The sequence below is a fragment of the Danio rerio genome, chromosome 12 (assembly GCF_049306965.1).
Source record: "Danio rerio strain Tuebingen ecotype United States chromosome 12, GRCz12tu, whole genome shotgun sequence".
NCBI lineage: Eukaryota > Metazoa > Chordata > Actinopteri > Cypriniformes > Danionidae > Danio > Danio rerio.
Genome location: NC_133187.1, coordinates 37,880,028 through 37,904,735, shown reverse-complemented (window position 1 = coordinate 37,904,735; position 24,708 = coordinate 37,880,028). Strand labels below are relative to the sequence as shown.

The window sequence follows — 24,708 nt, the reverse complement described above, 5'->3', positions numbered from 1 at the left end:
AACCGACATTAAGACCTGGATGACCAATAACTCTCTGCAACTAAATGAAAATAAAACAGAAGTGCTCCTATTAGGTCCTGCTGCTCCCGACGATTCAATTAAAACTCAGCAAGGATTTCTAAGTAGTAATCTGCACAGTCATGCCAAGAATCTCGGGTAATTTTTGATCCACTTTTGCAGTTTGACAAGCATGTAAATGCAGTTGTGAAGAGCGGCTTTTTCCAACTTAGATTGGTCTCAAAAGTTAAACCATTTCTTTCTAAAAAAGATCTAGAAACTATAACCCATGCTTTAATCTCATCTCGGTTGGACTACTGCAACTCCTTGTACATTGGTCTTCCCCAGTCAACACTCTCTCGGGTACAGTTGGTCCAAAATGCAGCCGCCAGATTGATAACAGGAACTAAGTAAAGAGATCATATCTCCCCTGTCCTCGCCTCATTGCACTGGCTTCCTATAAAATTCAGAGTTGATTTTAAAATCCTTCTTTTTACATATAAAGCTTTGCACAATTCTGCCCCGGCCTATGTCAGTGAACTTATAAGGACATATACAGCTCGTAGACCATTAAGGTCTCATGATCAGTTTCTTTTGTCGATCCCTCTGTTTCGTTGCAAATCAAAAGGTGATCGAGCTTTCTGTGTTGCGGCCCCAAGGCTATGGAACAGTCTCCTGTTGAACATCAGGATTTCTACATCCTTGGATACTTTTAAATCTAACTTAAAGACTTACTCCCTTGCCTTTGAGTGACTCATACATGTATTTCTTATCTGCATTTTAGTATAAAATATATACATATTTATTTCCTTTTCTTACATTTTTAATACAAGTTTTATTTTATTTTATTTTCTTAAATATTTTATCTCATTGTAAAGCACTTTGGATCAACTACGGTTGTATTAAATTGTGCTCTATAAATAAAGTTTGGCTTGCCTTGCCTTAAAATGGCTTAACTTGAAGTGCTGTAAAAAACAAAATTGGAAAAAGTTTATTTTTTAAGGTACTTTATGATATGTTGCAATATCATATCAACAACGTCCAACAGTGGATCTAACGTAGAAATTTAAAATTGTAAACTTTCCTTATAATTAATAGTTTTGTTGTTTAAAATTATTTTATGGCGAGGTAGTGGCGCAGTAGGTAGTGGTGCAGTCACCTCACAGCAAGAAGGTCACTGTGTCACTGATTCAAACCACGGCTCAGTTGGCGTTTCTGTGTGGAGTTTGAATGTTCTCCCTGCCTTCGCGTGGGTTTCTTCCGGGTGCTCCGGTTTCCCCCACAGTCCAAAGACATGCGGTACAGGTGAATTGGGTAGGCTAAAATGTCTGTAGTGTATGAGTGTGTGTGTGAATCTGTGTGTGCATGATTCCCAGAGATGGGTTGCGGCTGGAAGGGCATCCGCTGCGTAAAAACTTGCTGGATAAGTTGGCGGTTCATTCCGCTGTGGCGACCCCGGATTAATAAAGGGACTAAGCCAACAAGAAAATGAATGAATAATTATTTAATTAGTGTTGCAGTATTATAAGCTTTAACACAGAACTTATGAATGACACCTTATACACACTTTCCAACAACTCATATTAAAACTGCTTTCATTTATTCCATTCTTTTTTGCTGAATATTATTAAAAACAAAACACATATTGTTTTATCAATATTATACATAATCAATATTATGTACACAACATACAGTACATATAAATGTATTCTCCAGTAAATATAACAAATAAATAACAAGTCTATTATATCCAGATGCATCAGAATAATGTAGCTATCTAACATTATGTATAAATTATACTATATACTACACTATGCTTGTCCTATCTGCCTCTGGGCTAACTTACCTGAACTGTCTCTATCAAATGTCCAGTTTGCATCATTCTCATTGTCACTAAAACCCATCTCATCCTCACGTTCATCTGCAGTAAGAGCCAGTTATGTCCTTTTCTTCTTTCACTTACCATAGAACATGGTGGTCCTTACTAATACACTGTTCCCTGTATTCATATCTATTCAAAAGTAGTATTGCCAATAAAACTAGATTTTATCCAAAATGCAAATTCCATTAACATACAACTAAAACTGAATGATTATCATTCTTTGTTTCTCAAGAAAAGAGGTGTAATTCGTTATTTTAAAAAATACACTCTCGCCGTTTCTTAAAACAAATGACCATATGCAGGAACACAACATTAGTCTTGTTTCTCGCCGGTGGCTTTAATCAGGATCCCGTCATAGCCCGGACGCATATAGATGTAGCACCGGCTCTGTGAGTTTGGCATCGCTGCATAGACCCGAGCAGATCAGATAAACAGCGAAATTAAAATAAGCCAGCTCTCATTTCAGCGGCACCAGGAGGGAAGGTTCATCCCATCAACATGGCAGAAAGCATAGTAAGTGTCAGTCTGCGTGTGAATGTGGACAGTTTGACTGAAGTCTGTCATCCAGTGATGAGGCAGCAGAATTGTTAGCATTATGCTAATGATCAGACTCAAGCAGAAGCATCTAGAAACGATTCAAACTCTAATAACAACGCCTCTGTGTGTGTTAGCTACGTATTGCTCTCGTTTGATGTATGCTATTTTGCTAGGGGGTGTAATTTCTGCTGAAGTTGACTTTATTCGGCTTGGCACAAGGTGATGTAGATAAGATGTGTCAGTGTAAGTTCATCTCAACTGCTTATTAAAGTATGAACGTGCAAATTCATCTTATCTAACGTTAATAGTTCCAAAACGCCTCAGCTGACATCTTCAAAATAGGAAGAAATAGGACACTTTAAAGCTTCTCGTAGTCTTTTATCAGGGAATTAAATTGACACTGAGAAACTTATTAAAGTGTTGTGAATAGCTCTTGATCTGTTGTTTTGGTTTTGTATGAAGGGTGAAAGCACTGAGATCGGGAGTATAATATAATAAGGCATTCAATATGATGCTAGTCGTGTGGTATGTGGAGACTTTAGTGCTTGTTTATTGAGTGTCAGATGTCAATGGTTTGCCCTACAACCACCTGTTTTTTATTGAGTTAAAGTTGGTTTTATTTTTGCACATTTGGACTCCTTAATCACATAATTTCAGAAAAGTATTCTCAGCAAATTCTAAATGGTAAATCATATTAGCAGCCAATGACTATCAAAGTACAACATAGTTCATAGTCAATTAAATAGAGCTAATGTTGTTTTGAAGTCATATTTAGATAAATGCCATTTGACACCCAATATTCAAAGTAGTATAATAAACAATATCGAGATCATGTCAAGTTATGACTGTTCAAAAATAATATATATATATATGCGAATATAAAGCCAACTTAACCTTATTGTTTTATTTTTTTTATTTATTTTGGATTGTTTTGTGCTAATTATCATTCAGTTATGACAATAATGTCATAAATTACATTCTTCTAATAGTGTTTCATTTAAAGTAATTTGTTATGCATCAGTAAATCTGCACTAGATGTGTTGGTGGTTATAGGAGTGAACAGCAAGCTGTTGCAGTAACCAGAAACTTCTCTTCCTCTTGTTTATTCACTGACAGATCGTCCGTATTCAGTCCCCAGATGGAATGAAAAAAATCAGCTCTACTAAACATGAGACAGCTGCAGCTTTCCTCAAGAAGGTACAAGAAGGGAATTATTATTTTGTTTTTTGTTTTTTTTTTTTTCAAATTTTTATGGAACTAAAATAACAGCTCTTATCTCATCTAAAGACACTGTAGGATCCCTTTCTCTCTCTGTGTAAATATCATTATTCATTATTATTATCATTATTATTAGCCCCCCTTTGAATTTTCTTTTCTTGTTTAAATATTTCCTAAATGATGTTTAACAGAGCAAGGACATTTTCACAGTATGTCTAATAATATTTTTTCCTCTGGAGAAATCTTATGCGTTTTATTTTGGCTAGAATAAAATCAGTTTTTAATTTTTAAAAACCATTGTAAAGTTAAAATTATTACCCCCTTTAAGCTATATGTTTTTTTCGATAGTCTACAGAACAAACCATCGTTATACAATAACTTGCCTAATTACCCTAACCTGCCTAGTTAACCTAATTATCCTAGTTAAGCCTTTAAATGCCACTTTAAGCTGTATAGAAGTGTGTTGAAAAACATCTAGTAAAATATTATTTACTGTCATCATGGCAAAGATAAAATATTTCAGTTATTAGAAATAAGTTATTAAAACTATTATGTTTAGAAATGTGTTGAAAAAATTATCTCTGTTAAACAGAAGTTAGGGGAAAAAATAAACGGGCTAATAATTCAAGGGGGGCTAATAATTTTAAATTCAGCTGTATATATTTATAAAAAATCAATCACATCTTTTAAATGATGCTATTAATCAGTTCAGCATGTTTAACATTATTCATAATCATAATACAGTGTAATTAATAAAGAATACCACAACTTTGAAAATATGTATTTAATCACGGAAACATGATGGAGCCTTGCTTAATTAATCAATGAATATGTGTGAAGAGTACTTAACTAAGTTTTTTTCCAGTAGAAACCAAGTTCATAGATGTTCACATCAACCCAAAAGTTCTGGTATTATTTTGAAACACCCTGTATATTGATAAATAATTGATATTAAATGACACAAATTGGCATATTGGAGTAATTTCTAAAGGATATTACACTATAATCCCATGAATATTAGATTCTGTTGCTATCTTTTAAGTTTAAAGCATAAAAAATGAAAGTGGGTGTAAAGACGTTTAACAGTAAGTGTAAAAATAAATGAAACATTTAAATAATAATAATACAAATATATATATATATATATATATATATATATATATATATATATATATATATATATATATATAATAGATTAGTTACACTGAGATTCTATCACAAAAAAATAATAAAGTAAATAACAAACAACATATATGAAAATTTACACAAGACTATGTTTATGACAGGGAGAACAGCAAATTACAGCCTAAAAAGGTATTTTTTTAGAACTTTTTTACTTTTTTCCTTTAAATTGTAATAATATTTCACAGCATTACTGTTTCTACTGTAAAAATAATGCAGCCATCCAGATACAGACCCCAAACATAATTACATTTTACATTTATATAATATATGTGTTCAAAAAATGAAATAATGCGTTAATCAACTAGCCTTTGTAGACAAGCAGGTTATGTGTCAGCAACTCTCTCTTTGCTACTCTCACATGGTCACCCACTGAAGCTAAGCAGGGCTGTGCTCAGTAAGTACCTGGATGGGAGACCACATGAGAAAACTAGATTGCTGGTGGATGTCACTTTGATGAATATATATTTTAATAATTTATACTTTATTGTATATATATTTATACATATTTTTTTAAATTCATATATGAAGACAAAGATTGAATACTGAATATACTTGGGTTTATTTGCTCAATAAAGCTACAACAGTAGCTGTTACTATTTACCACAGATAGCACTTATGCAATAGTGACAATTATAACCAGACCATAAAAAAGCTGAGAATAACTCTGGGTGAAAAAAAAAAAAAGCACAGTGTCAGTTCCTGTTTGTCACTAAAAAGTGGCAGTATGGACTCTTGCTGAGTGCTCCGTGTTTATTTATTAATGAAGCGGCTGTGAAAAAGGAGACCTGTATGTCCATACACTGCAGTCTCAAAGATGTGGGCTGCAGGGACACCCATTTCCACTGTGCTGCAAAGCAGGACGGGCGGAGTTTGTTCTGCTGCAAAGTCAGGAATGAATCAGGGTTTGGGGCCAAAATGATGCAAAAAGTGAGCAAAATGCCCCAAAAATAAAATGTAGTATTCATGTATTTTAGTTCAGTTATAAATGCGTCATCTAAATGTCTTTTTATAGCAAAACTTGTAAAAAAAAAAAAAAATTATAATAAAAATGTTAGATCAGGTATATTAAACTAGATAATGTACCACTTCTATAATTAGGTTTCATTTGTTAACATAAGGTAATGTGTTAGTTAATATGTAGTTAATATGAGCTAATTCTAAGCAAAATAATTCAATTTAATATATTGATCAAGAAAGCTTCTGATTTCAAAAATAACTTTTGACATTAATAAATCCTTTAGAAGTGTTTTTAATTTAACTGTTGTGAACTATGGATATTTGTCCAAATAGTATTTTGTCTTTATATGATAAAATACCAAAAACAAGGGAGAAAATGATAAATGTACAAAGAAAATAACTTAAAATAAAAATACAACCAGAAAGAAATAAAAATCACAGTGTATTAGTTCAGAAAGGAGAGAGAAAGATGCATCAGGGTAGAAAATACTTTTGATGAAGCATTTTAATTGGAATGAATCATCCTAGTTATGCATCAGCAGTGCTACAACACATGAGCCATGCTTCCAAGTTGCATTATTAGTCCTTGGTCATACCATTTTTTTGAATGTTTTATCTTTTTTCTTTTCTTTTTTTTTTTTTTTTTTTTTTTTTTTTTTTTTTTTTTTTTTAAAGCTGCTACTGACCATTACATGTATGCAACATCCTTAATTTATTATCTTGGGTAAGGCGAGATCTCATACTTGAAGGGTAATTGTGCTTATGCAATGACAAAGTTATATAAAGCTTGAAGAATCACAATCGGTACTCTGTATCGACCGATCACCATGACAAAGAATCTGTATTCAGTATTGACTGCAAAAATACTGATAGGAGCATCCTTAGCAAACACCAAAACTGTAAGATTAGTGGTGCAAAGGAAAAAAAAAAACTTTTTGGATGATTTATTTTTTCCTCTGTCATTGTTTGACATTGACAACCACTCAGAATATGTCTAAATTGAAAGAGCTTGAGGATTTAAAGCAGCATAATGCTTATAATAATAATTATGTAGTTCAAATAGACTCTATTATACTTTATTATACTTGGTGTGATCATTTCTATATTTCAAAATAAAACTAGATCTTGTTACCCCAGCCTTGTCTTTTATCTTTAGCCTTTTATAGCTTGAATACTGATTAGGAGTTTATTAATATGCAAGTCTTAGAGGATTTGGTCTGTTGAAGGCTTTAAAATTCTGCAGGCTGTTTTGAGACAGGCAGAGGGTTTGTGTTTGTCTGATGTAGACACTGCAGGAGCCATTAAAGATTCATGTCTCTCAGCATGAGGGAGGAGAGTGAGCCGGCCGATCAATTGAGACCGTCTCACTCTTTGAATTTAGCACTAAATAGCAGGAAACAGACAGCGAGATGTTAACATTTCTTGTTGTAAGGGATGAGTGAGATATGTATGCTTGTTTATCTTCTGATTAAAATAAATGCGCACAGAAACTGCATTTTTAAAAAGGCATGCATAATATTGACATGGGAATTCTGCTGGGGTTTTGTGTGTAATAGACACTCTTCAGTTTATGATGGATTCTTATTAAGTTTCTAAGACTGCACTTGTTTTAATGTACGGTTCTCTTTTATATTGATTTAACAACCACCTGGTAGTGGACTATGTCTGGTTTGAAGTGTGACCAGCCTGTTGAGTTACAGTTGTTGCGTATGTTAGGGCTGCAAGATTCTGTCTAAAATAAGCATCACAATTTATTTTTGCTTCAAATCAAGATAATAATAATAATAATTCCAATTCAAGGCATTCAAGGCACACATTGGGGGGGATCTCCTCATCCACCACCAGTGTGCAGAATCCACCTGGGTGTCGCAACGGCAGCCATTTTGCGCCAGACCGCACACAACACACCAGCTGATTGGTGAAGTGATGAAGCCAATTCTGTTATGGGGAGGGTTAGGAGGCCATGACGGACAGAAGCCTATAGGCAGATTTGGCCAGGATGCCGGAGTTAAACCCCTACTCTTTTACGAAGGACATCCTGGGATTTTTAATGACCACAGAGAGTCAGAACCTCGGTTTAACATCTCATCCGAAAGTGCTCACGGAGCAGTATAGTGTCCCCGTCGCTATACTGGGGCATAAGGACCCACACAGACCGAAGGTTGGGCGCCCCCTGCTGGCCTCACTAACACCACTTGCTGCAGCAATGTAGCTTTCCCATGTGGTCTCCCATCCAGGTACTGACCGGGCGCAACCCTGCTTAGCTTCAGTGGGCGACCTTGTGAGAGTTGCAGAGAGCTAGCTGCCGGCTAAATCATGATTTTCTCACTATTCCGTAAAAGTAAAATAAAGGTTATTATGAGTAGCATATTATTTTTGTTATTGTGAGAACTACTCTGCTGCTTTTATTTTAGTTTTATCTGTTCAAGGAAGAACAATGAAAGACTTGTTGACTTCTTGTTTTTGACATTCTTTGCAATCCTCTTGCCAGGTTGCCAAAGAGTTTGGCTTTAGTTCAAATGGCTTCTCAGTTTACCTGAACCGGAACAAGACTGGTGAGATCCTGTCACAAAACAAAGCCCTCAGCCTGCTGAAAATCAAGTAAGGGTGCTTGTTGTGAGAGATTGGCTTACTTGTTTGTGCATGTGTGAGCAAAGAAGTCTTATGTAAGTAAGATGACTGAGCTTTCTCTCTTGTCTTTTAGGCATGGCGACATGCTCTTTCTTTACCCATCTTCAGCTGGACCCTCCAGTGAGAACATGGACACAGCACAGCCTCACACCTCTTCCTCTTTCCCATCTTTCCCTTCATCCTCCTCCTCTTCTTCTTCTTTATCCCGCTCACACTCTGCACCACAGATCCCAGAGGATGATATTGACCAGTATCTGTCCAAGCAGGAGGGAAAGATCTACAGAAACCGAGATCCCCAGCTGTGAGTTGGCCTCTCTTTTTTTTCACTGCCTTGCAATTTTTTTTTTTATTGCATGTCTTGACAGGGTTTATTAAGTTATTTTCCTTCCATATTTTAAAGGGGTGGTCCACTACTATATCATATTTTAAACTTAAGTTGATGTGTGATGTAGCTGTGAGAACATAAACAACATCTTTAAATGTAAGACGCTCAAAGTTCAGTGCAAAGGGAGACATTGGCTTTTACAGAGTTAGCTTAGCAAAGCTTACAGGGAACGAAGTTTGGGCAATACAAAAAAACACATGTGGGTAAGTGAGGTCACAAACGCTTTAGATTACACACACACACCCTGCGAAGCGGCATGGCCAGAGACGCTGCATTGATATTGCTGAGAAAGCTAAAATGTCGTCCAAACGCTGCTTTTCCACAGAGCTTCTGCTGTTTCTGTATTTGGGCTTCCAAAGGACTTGGCACCAAGAGAGAAGTGCTTACAATTTAATTTTAATTATGTTCCAGAGAATTATAAAAAATATATAGCTAGCATTTGACAAAGGAGAGCTTCCAGAATCTCTCCCAGTTCAGTGCTGGATTCAGCTAAAAACTCCTGATAATAGGGGCCATAAGCTGTGGATTTTGAGCCACAACCTGTAAGTATTTTTATTTGTTAAAATTGATCAATTACATGCACTATTTCTAACATTAGCGGTGTATTGTAGCAAGGACGTAAGCAAGAATGTAAACAACGGGAAATGCTGTTTGGAACTGTTACCAATTTAGCTACAAATTCATATTTATCCATCAAATCGCTGTAAACAGCCACAATCTTCACCAGCGCTGCAGTGTCTTTATGCGGTCGCTTTCCCTGCATTCTCATCTCAAATAACAAACTCGCAAAAGATATGTGAATATGTTTCATATTACTTACACATGCTTATAACTCAAATATATATGAAAGACTCTTGTCAGGTTTTATTTTAGAGAGCAAGCATAAGGTTCACCTGTGTCCTCCACTTTCTGTCTTAATTCAGGCTCACAATGTCTGACAGTATTTACACAGCAGAGGCATTAGTGGAAGTATCAGTAGAGGCATGACTAGTCGTAATGCTTCCTGGTGACGTGGACTCAATCCGCAAATCACAGCACATTATGTTAGCTGACCAATCAGAGCCTCTTGAGGGTGGGCTTTCAGGGAACCATTAAATATGACAGTCGTTTTCATGTTAGCTAAGTAGCTGTATGTAATTAAAGTAAGATGTATAAAAATATAACATGGTTTTCTTTTACAAATGAAGCTTTGCATCTTATAAACACAATCAAGCCTTAAAAATACACTCTGGACCACCCCTTTAAAGCTATTGCATTATGGAGCTTAGTGTATAATTTGGTGCAAAATGAGGACTGCAGAATACTTTGTTTACAAGGATTCTCTGTCATTGTTTCTCAGGTGCCGGCATGGTGCCATGGGGAAATGTGTGCACTGTGTACCTTTAGAGGTAAGAACTTGTGATTCTCCCCATTCACACAGAGCTGAGAAAACACATTTTTGTATTTTGCATATGACATTGAAACAATGTTTTTAAAATTCTCATCAGGACAAATTATAACTTTTACATGTATTTTTTTTCTTTTTTAAACAAAAATTGGTAACATCATGTTAGGTATAAGAGAACAAAAAAAATAGAGAAAAGTTGGGGGAAGAGGAAAAGAACAGACAGAAAAAAAAATAAATGAACTTAATAAGGGGGGAATTTGCGGTGTTTGTACTAGGGTTTAATCACTGCTTCTTAAATTACTCAATAAATGGATTCCATATTACATGGAAATTCTTGTTTTATTTTTAAGGGAAAGTCTTAGCTTCTCAAGTTGCAGGCAAGACATGACATTTTTTATTACTGTGGAGCAACGTGAAGGATCTTTTTGTTTCTAATTCGGTAAAATCAATCTACGTGCCAAAAAGGTTATAAATCTAATCACTGTACGTTGAGTTTTAGATAATTTTGCCTAATCACTAACACCAAGTATAGCTTAAATAATCACCAGGTTATATTTGTTCTCCCACCACTTCTGATATTAATTGAAAACCAAAATCCAATAATTAATTGTTATAGGACAACTCCAAAACATGTGTCTGAGCGATGCCGGGGTTTGACTGCAGCTATCACACAGTGGGTCTACAGAAGGGAAAATCTTCAGAATCCTTAAATTGTATTAAAGCATGCCTGATGTCTCCCATTGCCAGTTTTATTTTCTGCTCCGAGATCCTCTTCTCATGCCATTTTGAGATGCTCTAATGAAACTTCGCATTCTAACTGAGACAATTTATTATATATTACTGAAATTCCATCTTTCATAAATTGGTTTTGTGGAAACAAAATTTCTACTAGGGGGTCAATGGGGGGGACATAATCTAAAATTAGTTTGGGCAAAACTGAGAGCTTGTAAATATTTAAAAAAAATAATAAATCCCTTAATTAGACCAGACCTGAAATTTGAGGAGAGATAAATGAGTGATTCTCGGTCAGTGGGCTTAAGACAGAACATGCTTGCCACTTGAAGTGTTTTCTAACCTGTTTCTAAATTTTAAATGTATTAGAAACCACTGGATTGTTTAATTGAGATATGGGGGAGCAGATAAAGCTAAGTAAAGCAGGCCAAGATGAAGGGGAACATGACTTTTTTTTCATGTCACCCCAATCTGTTAACCCGTCTTTATACCCAAACGAAAGTGCTCTTATATTACATGCCCAGTAATACAACTGAAATGTAGTAAACTCCAAAATCACTCTTTGTTTGTTTGTTTGTTTGTTTTACTTTGTTTTTTTTACTTGTTTACTTTATTTTTTATTTTGAAACAGGCTCCTGAAACTTTTTTTCAAATTGCATGCAAATTAAAAAGTTTTATTGAAAAACTATTTATTTAAAAAAAGAGAAATACACTCCAATAGCTAAAATGAAGATTAAAACTTCAAGTTGCTTACATATATAAATTAATTATCTTCAAATATTAATTTCCTGATAATTAACTTGCCCCATGTTATCAAAGATGTTTAAGTCTCGGCTATGCATGTTCAAGGCTTGTGCATTACTGGATCACATAGTTATGCATTACATTTACATTTGCTCTTTCATCTTCCATATTTCTGTTTTAATAGCCATTTGATGAAGACTATCTGAACCATCTTGACCCTCCGGTCAAACACATGTCCTTTCATGCCTACATCCGGAAACTCACCGGAGGAGCAGACAAGTAAGTGCTTCTGGGAATTTTCAAAACTTCCCTGAAATGGACATCAGGAATAGAGTGATTTTAAGCAAGTTTTTCTATTCCTCAGGGGGAAGTTTGTGGCGCTTGAGAATATCAGCTGTAAGATTAAATCGGGCTGTGAGGGGCATCCGCCTTGGCCAGAGGGCATCTGTACCAAGTGCCAGCCCAGCGCCATCACTCTCAACAGACAGGTTCCCAGCTCCCCATTAACATTACTTTCATCTCACTCTTACAATGCACACAGAAAACCTGTTTGCTCGTCAGTTTCTAGCTTTGAAGACATCTGCATCTCTTGTTTGCTGGTCCGGCGAGTAAATGAGCGCTCCCTGAGGGACGGTGTCCTATTACTGTCCTTGGTTTGACCTGATGAAATCTTATGTTACAGAAATATCGGCATGTGGATAATATCATGTTTGAGAACCACACTATTGCTGACCGTTTCCTTGACTTCTGGAGGAAGACGGGAAACCAGCGGATGGGGTACCTGTACGGACGCTACACCGAGCACAAAGACATCCCTCTCGGCATTCGAGCAGAGGTTGCTGCCATTTATGAACCTCCTCAGGTGAGGAATTCCGATCTGACACAAAATTTGTCGTCTTCTAGTGTAGGGCTGGGTGATTAATTGAAAAGTAATCGAAATCTACATTCAGAATTTATAATCGATCTAATTTTTACAGGTAAATTTTTTTCAAATACATTCCCTACTGCATGTGGAGTCATGTAACATCGCTCTGTTAAGGCTGATTTATACTTCTTCGTCAAGTGCATGGGTATGGTTTGGTGCGGTCGCATACCCGCTCACCTTTCAAAAACTGTAACTATACGTCACACGTTTGCGCTACATTGACGATGATTGAAAGCTGACTCAGAGATTCCTTCAGACGGCATATTTTCTATTGCAATAAAAATATAATATTGTTTTATATTTGAAATATTTACAGGATATACAAGAGTTATTTTATTTAGAAGACATACTGCTTATTTTCTACTTTTAATATAAAAACATTAAAAAAAATTATTTAGTTTCATAAAAGTGCAAGTTATTTAGTTTCACTTTTTATCAGAAAAAAGGAGTGTTGGTTTTGGGCAATGTGTGCTTTAATTTCAGTTGTTCGACGTTGATGTTCAATAAATAATCATAAATAGTAGATAGTATGTGTTTCCTTTAATTATTTTAAAATCAGATAATGCGTCCTTTACTCAAAGTGAGTGTTTTTACAGTACAAAACTTGTTCGTGAACTATGAGGGGAAAAAAACAATCGTTTATTAATCATAATAGAGTTAAAACGTTCAATTTATTGAGATTTAGATTTTGGGCCAAATCCTACTCTAGTGCCCATTTTAGAAAAATAGTATTAAGTATAACTTTTAAAGCAATATCTGATCTTTTGTCTGCACTGCTGCTGAATAAACACAAGAGGGCAATAGAAGACTGATATTTAAACAAGAGGTTTTCAGCATTTTTGATTTCAAGATTTTTTTCTCAACATTTCTGGAACTATGCTTTGATTGTAGTTTTTCCTTTTTTAAAATTTAAACGTGATTTTTACCTTGACATAATTAGACATGACACAGTATTATTCATTGTCAGAATGTAATGAATATATAAATCATTTTAGTTCATTTTGCAGCCTCCTTTAACCCAAGCTTTTTTGCTTAAAAGTGAAGACCTCACTCAGTGTTTTTTTTTTAATGCAAAATTCCTATTACTGTAAAACACATTCTGTTAGACTGTCCTGCTTTTAATGACTGCAGAAGAGTTTTTAATGAAATGAACTCGCTTGAGATATTTAGCAATGTGTCACTAGGCAAATATAGTTTTTTTTATCATATATTAATGTACAAAAATGTGTTGTTGTTTTTTGTTATTGTTATTTATTAATAGATTAATATTTATTAATTAAATGTTTTTTGCCATGAAAATAGCCATTGTTTCTGACATGGCATTAAATAAAATAAGAATCTGAATATTCAGACCATTTTGTTGTACCATACAGCTCAATCCAGAGGTGTCCAAACACAGATGATTAGAGTCTGAAGATCTTAGTTTAATCAGGGGTGTTGAGTTCAGCTTTGAGTTAAACTCTGCAGGACAGTACCCCTTCAGAAACGGGTTTTGGACATCATCAAAAATAATTTGATCAGGGAGAAAACGTCACTGTTGATGTCTGCCATGTTGTCCAATTTGTTCTTAAAGGGATAGTTGAAACAACAATGAAAATCTTTATTATTTACATCCTTTTACTTGATTACTTTTACAAACCTCTTTAAATGCCTTTCTTCTTTTGAACACAAAAGATATTTTGAAGAAAGCTGGAAACCTGTAACCATTGACTTCCACAGTATTTGTTTTTCCTACTATGGAAGTCTGTGGTTACAGCTTTCTTCAAAATATCTTCATTCGTGTTAGACATAAGAATGAAACTCAAAAGGTTTGAAACCACTTGCGGGTGAGTAAATTACAATTTTTGGGTGAATTATCCCTTTCAATTATTGTCAAAGTTGTGCATGTTCACACTTCGTAGCTGTTGTATTTTGATTTATCTAGATCAGATATGATTATACTAATCTGTTCTCTATCAGATTGCAACTCAGAACAGCTTGGAATTGATTGAAGATCCCAAAGCAGATGCAGTCGAGGAAATAGCTGCCAAACTGGGCCTGCGGAAGGTGAAAGACCTTTTCCATGTCTAAATAAAAAAAAAAAAAGTCACATTCTCCCTAGTCATTACAGAAAAATGAGAAAATGGCCTTAAATTGTGTTGTACTTCGTTGAATAATGTTTTATTATTATGGTGGAGCTGCACCAAAACAATCCAACCTCAAAATATGGATTTATAAATCCCAAATGTAAATGTGCCACAGTGTATTCACCTATCCCACAAGGCTCTTAAATGGGATTCTTAGAGTTCCTCTCTCTCCACACCTCTATGGCTTCCATATGATGCCTTCAAGCTACTCTGATGGATGATAACAGTGACCCATTTTTTCCGCCTGACCATGTGAAGTTGCTTGCCAATAAATAATAATATGAGTAATTGAATAAAATGAATAACTACAATAATGTTTTCTATAGGTGGGGTGGATTTTTACAGATCTGCTGTCAGAGGACACCAGGATAGGCACTGTCCGCTACACCAGAAACAAGGTGAGTTGGCTGGTGAAAGATGAGCCTCGACTAACTGCTTAGACCATTACTGATCAATAGATGCATGTTGCCTTTTTCAGGATTCCTACTTCCTGAGTGCAGAGGAGTGTATTACTGCTGGACACTTTCAGAATCAGCAAGCCAACATGTGTCGGCTTTCCCCAGATGGTCATTTTGGATCAAAGTTTGTCACAGTGGTGGCAACAGGTACACGGCTTCCTCCTTTGCACAAGATTTACTACTGCTATTATGTTCGACTGTGGGGTTGTAAATTGAAGCATCTTGGTTGTTTCAGAGGGCTGTGTCCTATTTGGTTCAAGGCTGATAAATCACTCTGTAAATTTTACTGAACACATTTACAGCTTATAGAAATTAGTTTCCTGAAAAATAGAGTGTGTTTTGACTCTTAGTATTTGTATTTTTGTGTGTATGTGTGTTGACAGGTGGTCCCGATAACCAGGTGCACTTTGAAGGGTATCAGGTGTCCAATCAGTGCATGGCTCTGGTGAGGGACGAGTGTTTACTGCCCTGCAGAGATGCTCCTGAACTGGGCTATGCCAAAGAGTCCAGCACGGAGCAGTACGTCCCTGATGTCTTCTATAAGGTACTTGAATAAAACGCTTCTAAAGATGGTCAGTCATTATAGCGTGATGCTAAATGTGTATGCTGCATGCAATTAGGAATTATATGCTTGCACAATAAATATCATTCAAAGGTTTAATCCATGTAAGTGTTTTTGACTTTACATTCTTTTTAATCCTCGTTCCCTCTAGATATCCCGTTATTTGATTTAATAAAAGCTGTAGTATTGTGATATTATTGCAATTTAAAATAACAGATTTCTGCTTTCAGACAGATTTCTCTCTTCAAAAGCTAAGTTTTAGGCCTTGAAGTCTTAAATCTACTGAAATGTTCTGTTGAAGGTCTTAAATCTATTTTAACAGGTCTTAATTTTCCTTAGTTCGTGTACTGTATAATTCTGATTATTAATAGCAACCTGTACATGTATTCGTCTATTGTAAATCTCTGTCTATAGTTAATACAACCTGTATATAATGTTCAGAGTACATCACTCTGTAAATATCATTATAGTTTTTTTATAATTGCACTTTATAACTTATACCCACAGTTGAAGTCAGAATTATAAGCCCCCGTTTATTTTTCCGTTTATTTTTTTAAATTTTTTTTAACACGTATATAAACATAATCGTCTTAATAACTCATTTCTAATAACTGATTTATTTTATCTTTGCCATGATGACAGTAATAATATTTTACTAGATATTTTTCAAGACACTTCTATACAGCTTAAAGTGACATTTAAAAGCTTAACCAGGTTAATTAGGTTAACTAGGCAGGTTAGGGTAATTAGGCAAGTTATTGAATTAGGTTTGTTCTGTAGACTATCAAAAAATATATAACTTAAAGGGGCTATTAATTTTGACCTTAAAATAATGTTAAAAAAATAAAAACTGCTTTTATTCTAGCTAAAAAACAAAACAAAAAAACAACAAAAAATACAAATAAGACTTTCTCCAGTAGAAAAAGTATTATCAGACATACTGTGAAAATTTCCTTGCTCTGTTAAACATCATTTGGGAAATAATATAAAAAAATATTCAAAGGGAGGCAAATAATTTACATTTCAACTGTATATCCTGCACTTGCTGCTATTGCACTCCTTGGTAGACCTAAACTGCATTTCATTGCGTTGTACTTGTACATGTGTAATGACAAATTTGGATCTAATCTAATCTATAGCTACCCAAAATGGCTATTAACACCCATACAATCACCAACAATTCCAATCTTGATAAAACCTTCTATTTAAAAAAGCTATTAATTATTTTCCCTACAATAACATTTGCTTAAAAGTTCTCCATTTATTTATTGCCGAGGATACTGACCTGACCTATATCATTGATTATTAAATTATTATTATTATTATTTTAGACTGAAGTAATTGACAGCTATGTTTTGTTCTGTTCTTGATGAAGGTTGTAGGCTTTGTGAGTGGATATTTTTGAAAATTGATTGAAAAAATCTAACAAAATTAGTATTATTGCATTATTAAATGTATTCAATTTTAATAATTTTTGATAGGGTAAGTGAAATTCTTTTCTAATTGAGATATTCAAAAAAAAAAAAAAAACCTTAGCATTTAGCCCTGTCTAAAATTTCATTCACAATGGTCTTAAAAATGTCTTAAAGTGTTTGTGAAACCTGTAGAAACCCTGTTCATCTAAAGAGTTAATGGTGACAACTGATGAAAAACCGTAAAAATTACATCTACCAACAGGGAAAACCACCAACAATCAAAAATGCATGACTATTTGGTGTCAAGGCTTGGCTATTAAAAAATATTGTTATAATGAAAGTCAACGGGTCAAAAACAGCCACCAGCCTAATAAAAGGGTGGTAAATTTGAACAATACACAAGGGTTAAGTTAAACTCATTTTGCTGAGTATTAGTACAATATATATTTTTAAACCTTACTGTCTGCAGATTTAAAAAAACAAAAGTATACATGCACACTTTTAGAAATGTACAGTGGAGCAGTTTTACATCTGTTCCAGCATGTAACAGTAACCATGCTGCACACATGTAGGGTTTGAATGATGTTTCTGAACAGTCTGAGTTTTTCTTTAACTTGAGCTTGTCACATTTCTTTTAACAGAGTGAATGATGGTTCATATTTCTGTTGCTTTGGGCATAAACAGTCTTATCAGTGTCACGTCTGTCACAGGAATTATGGGGATTATTTGTCAGTGAGGCATGAAAAAGGTCATGTTTTCAAATCTTTTTTTTTTTTTTTCCACCTCCAGGACAAAGACAAATTCGGCAATGACATCACACATTTAGCCCGACCACTGCCAGTGGAGTACTTGATTATTGATGTAAGTACTTGTATTGATATTAGAACTACATTTGCTCTTTTAAAGTCTAGACACTCAGCCTTTATGTCCCAGATAAAAAGCCACAGCTAAAGTGTTGCCGGTGAAGTAATTTTGTGAACAAATACCCTTTCTAGATTGATTCTATGTTTGTAAAAAGCTGGAATTTTTAAGCTTTATTTGTTAGTGATTTTGTTATTTAAACCTCTTTTTCAGATCACCACCACTTTCCCAAAAGACCCAGTGTTCACATTCTCCTCCACATTTCGCTTCCCCATTGAGAACAGAGATGCTCTGGGAGAGACTCAGGTACCAATTTACTGTTCAAAAGTCTCTCTTCAGTCAAGGAAGAATATTTTAAGGTTGTCGCATGTGGAGATTTCTGTCATCTTATTTTGCTAAATGTGACCACTACACTGTTCTACTTTTTGTAAATCCAATTTCTAGAAGAAATTCTTGTTAAATATTCTCCTAAAAATGTGTCTGTGCAGGATTTCCACAGTTTAGCAACGTATCTTTCCCAGTGTACGTCCTCCACTTCCTTTCTGGACATCGTCTCAGACTTCCATCTGCTTCTCTTTCTTGTCACCAACGAGGTCATGCCCTTACAGGTGAGTTTTTCATCATATTTGTTAGGTCTTCGAGATATTGGAAGAATCTGATATTTTCTATTTTTGGTATATCCCAGAGCATCTATGTATATATCAGAGGTCGTGTTGGACTTTCTCATTGTCCGTCATTTTGAGGGAGAGGGTTGTAAAATTTCCATCATAACCTATTATTGATCGTTATTTAATTTGCAAACTTTCTAATTGCGTTTTTCATTCATATTTTAATAATGAACTTGCACGTAGAGCATATAGGCTAAACTATCCATTTATTTATTTGACAAATGAACAAAAATTCCCATCTGCCTTAACTCATAACTTCCTCTTGCGTCGACCTGAACTAGGTGTTTGCCTGTGCGTAATCAAACGCATCAAGGGAGACTGATGCAGACGCAATTGTCATTAAATTCTGTGTCTTTGCCTCTTTGTCTCGTGACCAAAGACCGGAATTACTTGCGCAACTTCAGCCAGCGTTTTGTAGTTAGGAAACATTTCTCCTAAGGCTGTGATCAGAACTAAGTTTGCTTGATTCTCTGAATGTGGCATTTCCCGAACCTGCAAGCACTCGTTTCACAGAGGAAAAAATACTACAGCTTGCGCTCCTTCTGCACCCCTCTGCTTACAACGCACTCCAAAGCACCTGACCTCCTTGCTTCCTCTGGGTTGGCTCGTAACTAACAGCTGTCGGCGACTGAGGATTTATGTCTGTTTGTTCTTCATCGTCCACTGCATCACTTCCTCTTTTTTCACCTTTATTATTAATATTGCATCTATTTGGCCTTTTAAAGAAACGTCTCACAGTCAGCTGCTGTGAGATTTTCTCAAGTGTATGCAGCGGTGACAAAGAGGAGACAAAACAAGGACAATCGCCATCAGCTGGACAAGAGTGGGAATTACAGTTAACTACAAATTACAATAGATCCCCCTCACTATAATCTGACAAAATGACAGATCACCTTCAGATTTTTCTGTCACTGCTGAAAAAAAATCAGTCAATGACAGAAAATATTCAGTTAACACGACCTCTGATAGATGTATGTATGTATGTATGTATATTAGGGATGTAACGGTATTGTAAATACCGTCATACCGCAATATTAAATTTTTTCGATATTACCGAAGTCGTATGACTCGGTAAAACTATAGGTCTTCTGAGAAAATTTGCTCAGGCGAATGAAGCGAACGGGAGCTAGCTGAAACTTCATTTCCCATCAGCCCCGGCGTGGCCATAATCCTTTGCGGTCTGTTGTCGCTACAGATCCAGTAATGTGGAAATGGAGTGTGCTGCTAGTAGCGGAGATGAAAAAAAGATGGAAATGATCGAACCTAAAGCGGGTGTTGTCGCCGCGCGCGTGCTGAATAGCGGTGCTGTCGCGCGCGTTCTGATCAGCTGTGTTGTGGCGCGCGTATTGTAAAGCGCCGAGGGGGGGTTGAGCGCGCATACTCGAGAGGTGTTGTCGCGCGCATACTGAAGGGCTGGACTGGACGGAGGTTGTGTCGCGTCGCGGGGGCACTTTTGATCGTTTTGGAAGGGCATTTTCTATCCAAGACTAAAAAGGGCATGCGCACTGCACAGGTTGAGCCCTATGTGTGCACGTGCCTGCAAATTGGGGAATACAACTAATAACAGTCATGGGGACTGCAGAAACACAGCACACTGTTCAGATTGATGCAGACATTGACTTGTACCGCAAAGAGACCTCTATCTCACTCATGGTTTGTCTTCTCAAGTGGGGGAAAGACAATGCACAACGTTACCCACTGCTGTCAACCTGGACCAAGTCATATCTCTCTTGTCCCAGAAACCTCAGTCCCAAATGAGAGGTTTTTTTTTCTGTTGTAGGGGACATTGTAAATACCCAGAGATCCCAGCTTTTACCAGATTTTAGTTATATGATAATTTTCCTTTAAACCCATCTCTATCTAAGTGAGTGAGTGATTAAATGTTAAATGTGATGAGTTTTCAACAATACTAAATTGAAACTTTATTTTTTTACATGGTTTAATAATTTTTTGTTATTAAAATTGAAGTTCCTGTTTCAAAGCTAACAGATAGATGGCTAATTTGTATGTCATTGACACTTTTGGCACTTTTTTGGAGTATTTTCAAAAGTTTTTTTTTCCTGTAAATGATTCAATAAATACCATACCGTGACATTCATACCGAGGTATTACCGTACCGTGAAATTCTGATACCGTTACATCCCTAATGTATATGTGTGTGTATGTTTGTGTGTGTATGTGTGTATGTATATAAATATAAATATAAATATATATATATATATATATATATATATATATATATATATATATATATATATATATATATATATATATATATATATATATATATATATATATACACTTTCACCAGATTACTTGAATAGCTCTATTTAAAAATGATTTATTAGTTTTAGATTGGTTGGGAGTGCAACCTGCATAATATGAACAAATAAAATGAACAAATTACAAACATAGATATTCACCTTATTCTTTGTCGACGAGCAGGCGCAGCCATCTGAATCTTTTTGGCTCGAGACTTCCGGTCTCATTCACTTCCATTCATTTTTAGATGTTAAAAACTGCTCGTTTTGCTGTTTGATGTTGCAAACTGATATTTTCTTATTATATTATTCTACTTGGTCTATATAGTCATGCAAACATTTGTTTGTAGATCAGGTAGTTTGGCTGTTTTCTGCAGTTTATTATTCCTGGTCATTTCTCCCGTAAGCGACTGAATCTGAAGTTCTAAAACAGTTGCAAAAACAGGCACATTTTAGAATAAGGTCAATAGAGCTGATTTAAAACTCCACATATCTCATGTCTTTTGAACCATGGCTATATAGTCCCGATATAATATATAATCCTACACACATCAAGCTCCCACTATAACACTGTAATTCTTTCTGTTTTTATGTTCCTCACATTGTGCCATTTTCATTTTTTGGTTATATAAAAATACTAAGAAATAAAAGTAATTCTTGCACACGTAATTTAAATGACATCTACATCCTCTCCTTTATGTCAACAGGACAGCATTGGCCTTCTGCTGGATGCAGTGAAGACATCCAATGAGGAGCTGGCTCAGACCTGGAAGAAATCTGAACAGTGGGCCACAATTGAGCAACTCTGCAGTAAGTGTTATAAAGAAATCGTTTGTTTTCTGTTAGGGTCTGTTTTCTCTGACCGGATTGATTTCTGATAACGTTCTGATTTACATTTGGCCACATAATTTTGTCTCTACTAACGGATATAAATCTGCTCTTCAAATCCAGCACTATATGCAAATTTACATTGACTTAAGCATCAGACAGATCACACTGTTTAATTATTAGTATTTTTAAGGAATTGTGAGCTTTATATGTTATTTAGCATGCAAATGATTTTAAAATGTAGGCTACAAGAGGCTTTGTGCTTCACTTTTGTTCAAGTAAGACATCATCACTCAAGTCATCAATTGTTGTCATGCAGATACACACAAGGCATTATTCGAAATTGTAAAGGGTTTTCATTAGTTAGTGTTTAGCACACCATCCCCTAAACAAAACGTTGTTCCTTTTGTAAATGAAGAAAAAAAACACTGTTTTCAGGTTTTAGTTTTTTTTACATTTTAGAAGGAATACATTTTATATATATTATGTGGTTTTAATAAACAGATGCATTTAGACATGTCCAGTTTAATTTGGAATGCAAACCCAGACTACCTCCTGAAGTGATTTAAGGGATCAGGTTTACATCTGCCTCAAGTGCGTTTTGTAAGGGCATGGCGGAAGTCATCAAAGTAAAACTCAGAGCGCAGTGAATGGGAGAGTACAACAAATCAGTTTTTTAAAAATCCTATTTGCTGAAAAAAAAAGTGTGAGACTGATAAAGGCAGCTAGAATCTGATTATTTGCCTTAAGCTGAATAAGACAATGATATGATTAAGGTGTTTACATGAGTTGCTTTTTGAATGTTCCTTTCATGATCCTGTTTTACATGTTATAGCACATAATTCGATTAACATCCTTGCGTCAACACACTATTCACGTTTCCTCTGAAGTTTTATGTACTTTCAAGTGTTTTATTCTTTGTCGACTCTAACTGCAGTTCGGCACTTTCACTTTTATTCAGAAACATTTCATGCTTGCGCTCTGTGACAAACAAGATTTTGGATGCGAGGAATTGCTGGAAGAGTGTAGTTTTAATGGAATTTTTGATACCGCACACCATATGGCAAAAAAACCTTGGTAGATACAGAGAATATCGTCAAATTGCTGTGTGTATAGACTATCCTGTAACAAAATGCAGCAAAAATCATACACAGTGGTAATAGTTTGATTAAGGCGTTTACATGTTTACATTTGGAGAGCAGCATTTACAGCAGATCTTTCAGTCCATAATATTGTAGTGATATTAACATACTGTAAACATAGTAACTAAATCATTTTGATCAAGGTATGAATTCACATAAGAATCTAATCGCTAAAATTTCTTTTCTAACCAGAAGAACGAATTTGTTTAAAATAACGCAAAAACAACCAATTTTCTATTTTTTTGTGAAACAGAAGTGTCCTAATAGTGTTTTTTGAAATGTGGGACACATAAATGACTTTCAACATCTCAAATGTGTTTTGGTGTTTCGCGACCCTTTAAGTGTGGTTTATTCATAAACTAATTTTGAGAGGATCACGTGCTTATGATCAACAGACCTGGCTCCTTATTAGCTCCGTAATCTGCCCTATTAGATGATTACGGAAGCAGTATAAAAATTCTGAGTTTTTCACTCCAGTAATCTTCGTCTTGAAGCTCCCGCCTCTTTTTTCCACCCCTACTTCCTCCCCCTTTTCTTATAGGGCGACACGGTGGCCCAGTGGCTTGCACTGTTGCCTCACACCAAGAACACCACTTTTTTACATGTTTACATGTTCTCCCAGTGTTCGCGTGGGTTTCCCCCGGGTTCCCCGGTTTCCTCCCACCGTCCAAAAACAAACCATAGCCAATCGACTAAAACAAATTATCACCCAATATAAACTTAGTTTACACTTCTCACGCGACAAGCAGGGGAGTTCTCGAGACCTACCTGAGCTCGAACTCCCCTTTCGCCCTTCTAACAGGAGGGAGCCCCGGGCTCAAGGATATTACGAGCTCAGGGCTCTCTCCTGGGACAGCATGCCAAATAAGCTTTGATTATCAGCTAAGTGTGAACTCTTGAAACGCCTCATAACAGTCTTGTGTAAAGGGTCTATAAGTGAAATAAACGCGGTGGTTTCAGGTTTTCTTTTTAAGATTTTAGGCTAATGGAGTTCATTGTGTTTCTTGTCATTTTAAGGCACAGTTGGAGGGCAGTCATCGGGATCTCTGGATTATGCCATGGGTGGTCCACCTCTCCCACAGTCCTCTTCAGCTGTGTGGTCCTGCCTCCACTGCACCTTCATGAACCAACCCGGCACTGAGCACTGCGAGATGTGCAGTTTGCCTCGCAGCTAAAACCCCAATGAACCCGGGCTACACCGTACATCCCACCGGGAACAGCAGTGAGAGCGGGCGTGCTTCCCTGTATTCCTGCCGTTTTAGTATGCCTAACCCTTAACTCGCCCCCTCCCTCACTGACTGCGTCGGGTCTAATGCCGAAGCCAGCCGTGTGCTCGAATATGCGCCCAATCCAATGCTGTGAGCTGCATCACTTTGATGATGATGATGATTGATGGCCGAAGATGATGGTCGTACCCATGTAGCACTCTGTGTGAGCCCAGTGCATTCTGGGACGTTTATTTTGACAAAGCACTTGGGCGAAGCTCCTGCCACCCCCACTCATCTCCCTTTGCGGTCCAATAAAAGCCATTGGTGAATCCAATTTTTCTGATATTAAACACCTTTCCCCAACTCTCACTAAGGATGTTGTGTATATAATCAATAGACAAGGATTGATGCTGTTATTTAATTTCAGAAAGATTTTATATGTTGAGGGAAATACCTTTTGCAGGCCTATTTTGAAGTAAACGTGCAGCTGAAGGAGCTTTGTGGTTTGCTGCAATGACCTTTTTCACATCACCACATCTACTTTCTTAGTTTTGTAGTGTTTCTACACTTTCTTCACCCAGCAGACATGGCTTCTTTCA

At 36.0% G+C, this 24,708-nt stretch overlaps 1 protein-coding gene across 1 annotated transcript; it reads left to right on the top strand.

Moving 5' to 3' along the window:
• The first annotated feature begins 2,218 nt into the window (after positions 1 to 2,218).
• On the top strand, positions 2,219 to 24,443 carry nploc4 (NPL4 homolog, ubiquitin recognition factor). The gene is given in 17 exon segments (NM_199807.1): positions 2,219 to 2,392; positions 3,533 to 3,613; positions 8,268 to 8,377; positions 8,481 to 8,708; positions 10,132 to 10,180; positions 11,840 to 11,934; positions 12,020 to 12,143; positions 12,338 to 12,517; positions 14,540 to 14,626; positions 15,033 to 15,104; positions 15,185 to 15,311; positions 15,548 to 15,708; positions 17,931 to 18,002; positions 18,216 to 18,308; positions 18,491 to 18,610; positions 21,639 to 21,741; positions 23,919 to 24,443. Coding segments are annotated over 17 exon segments (1,875 nt in total). The 5' UTR covers positions 2,219 to 2,377; the 3' UTR covers positions 24,077 to 24,443.
• The last annotated feature ends 265 nt before the right edge of the window (positions 24,444 to 24,708 follow it).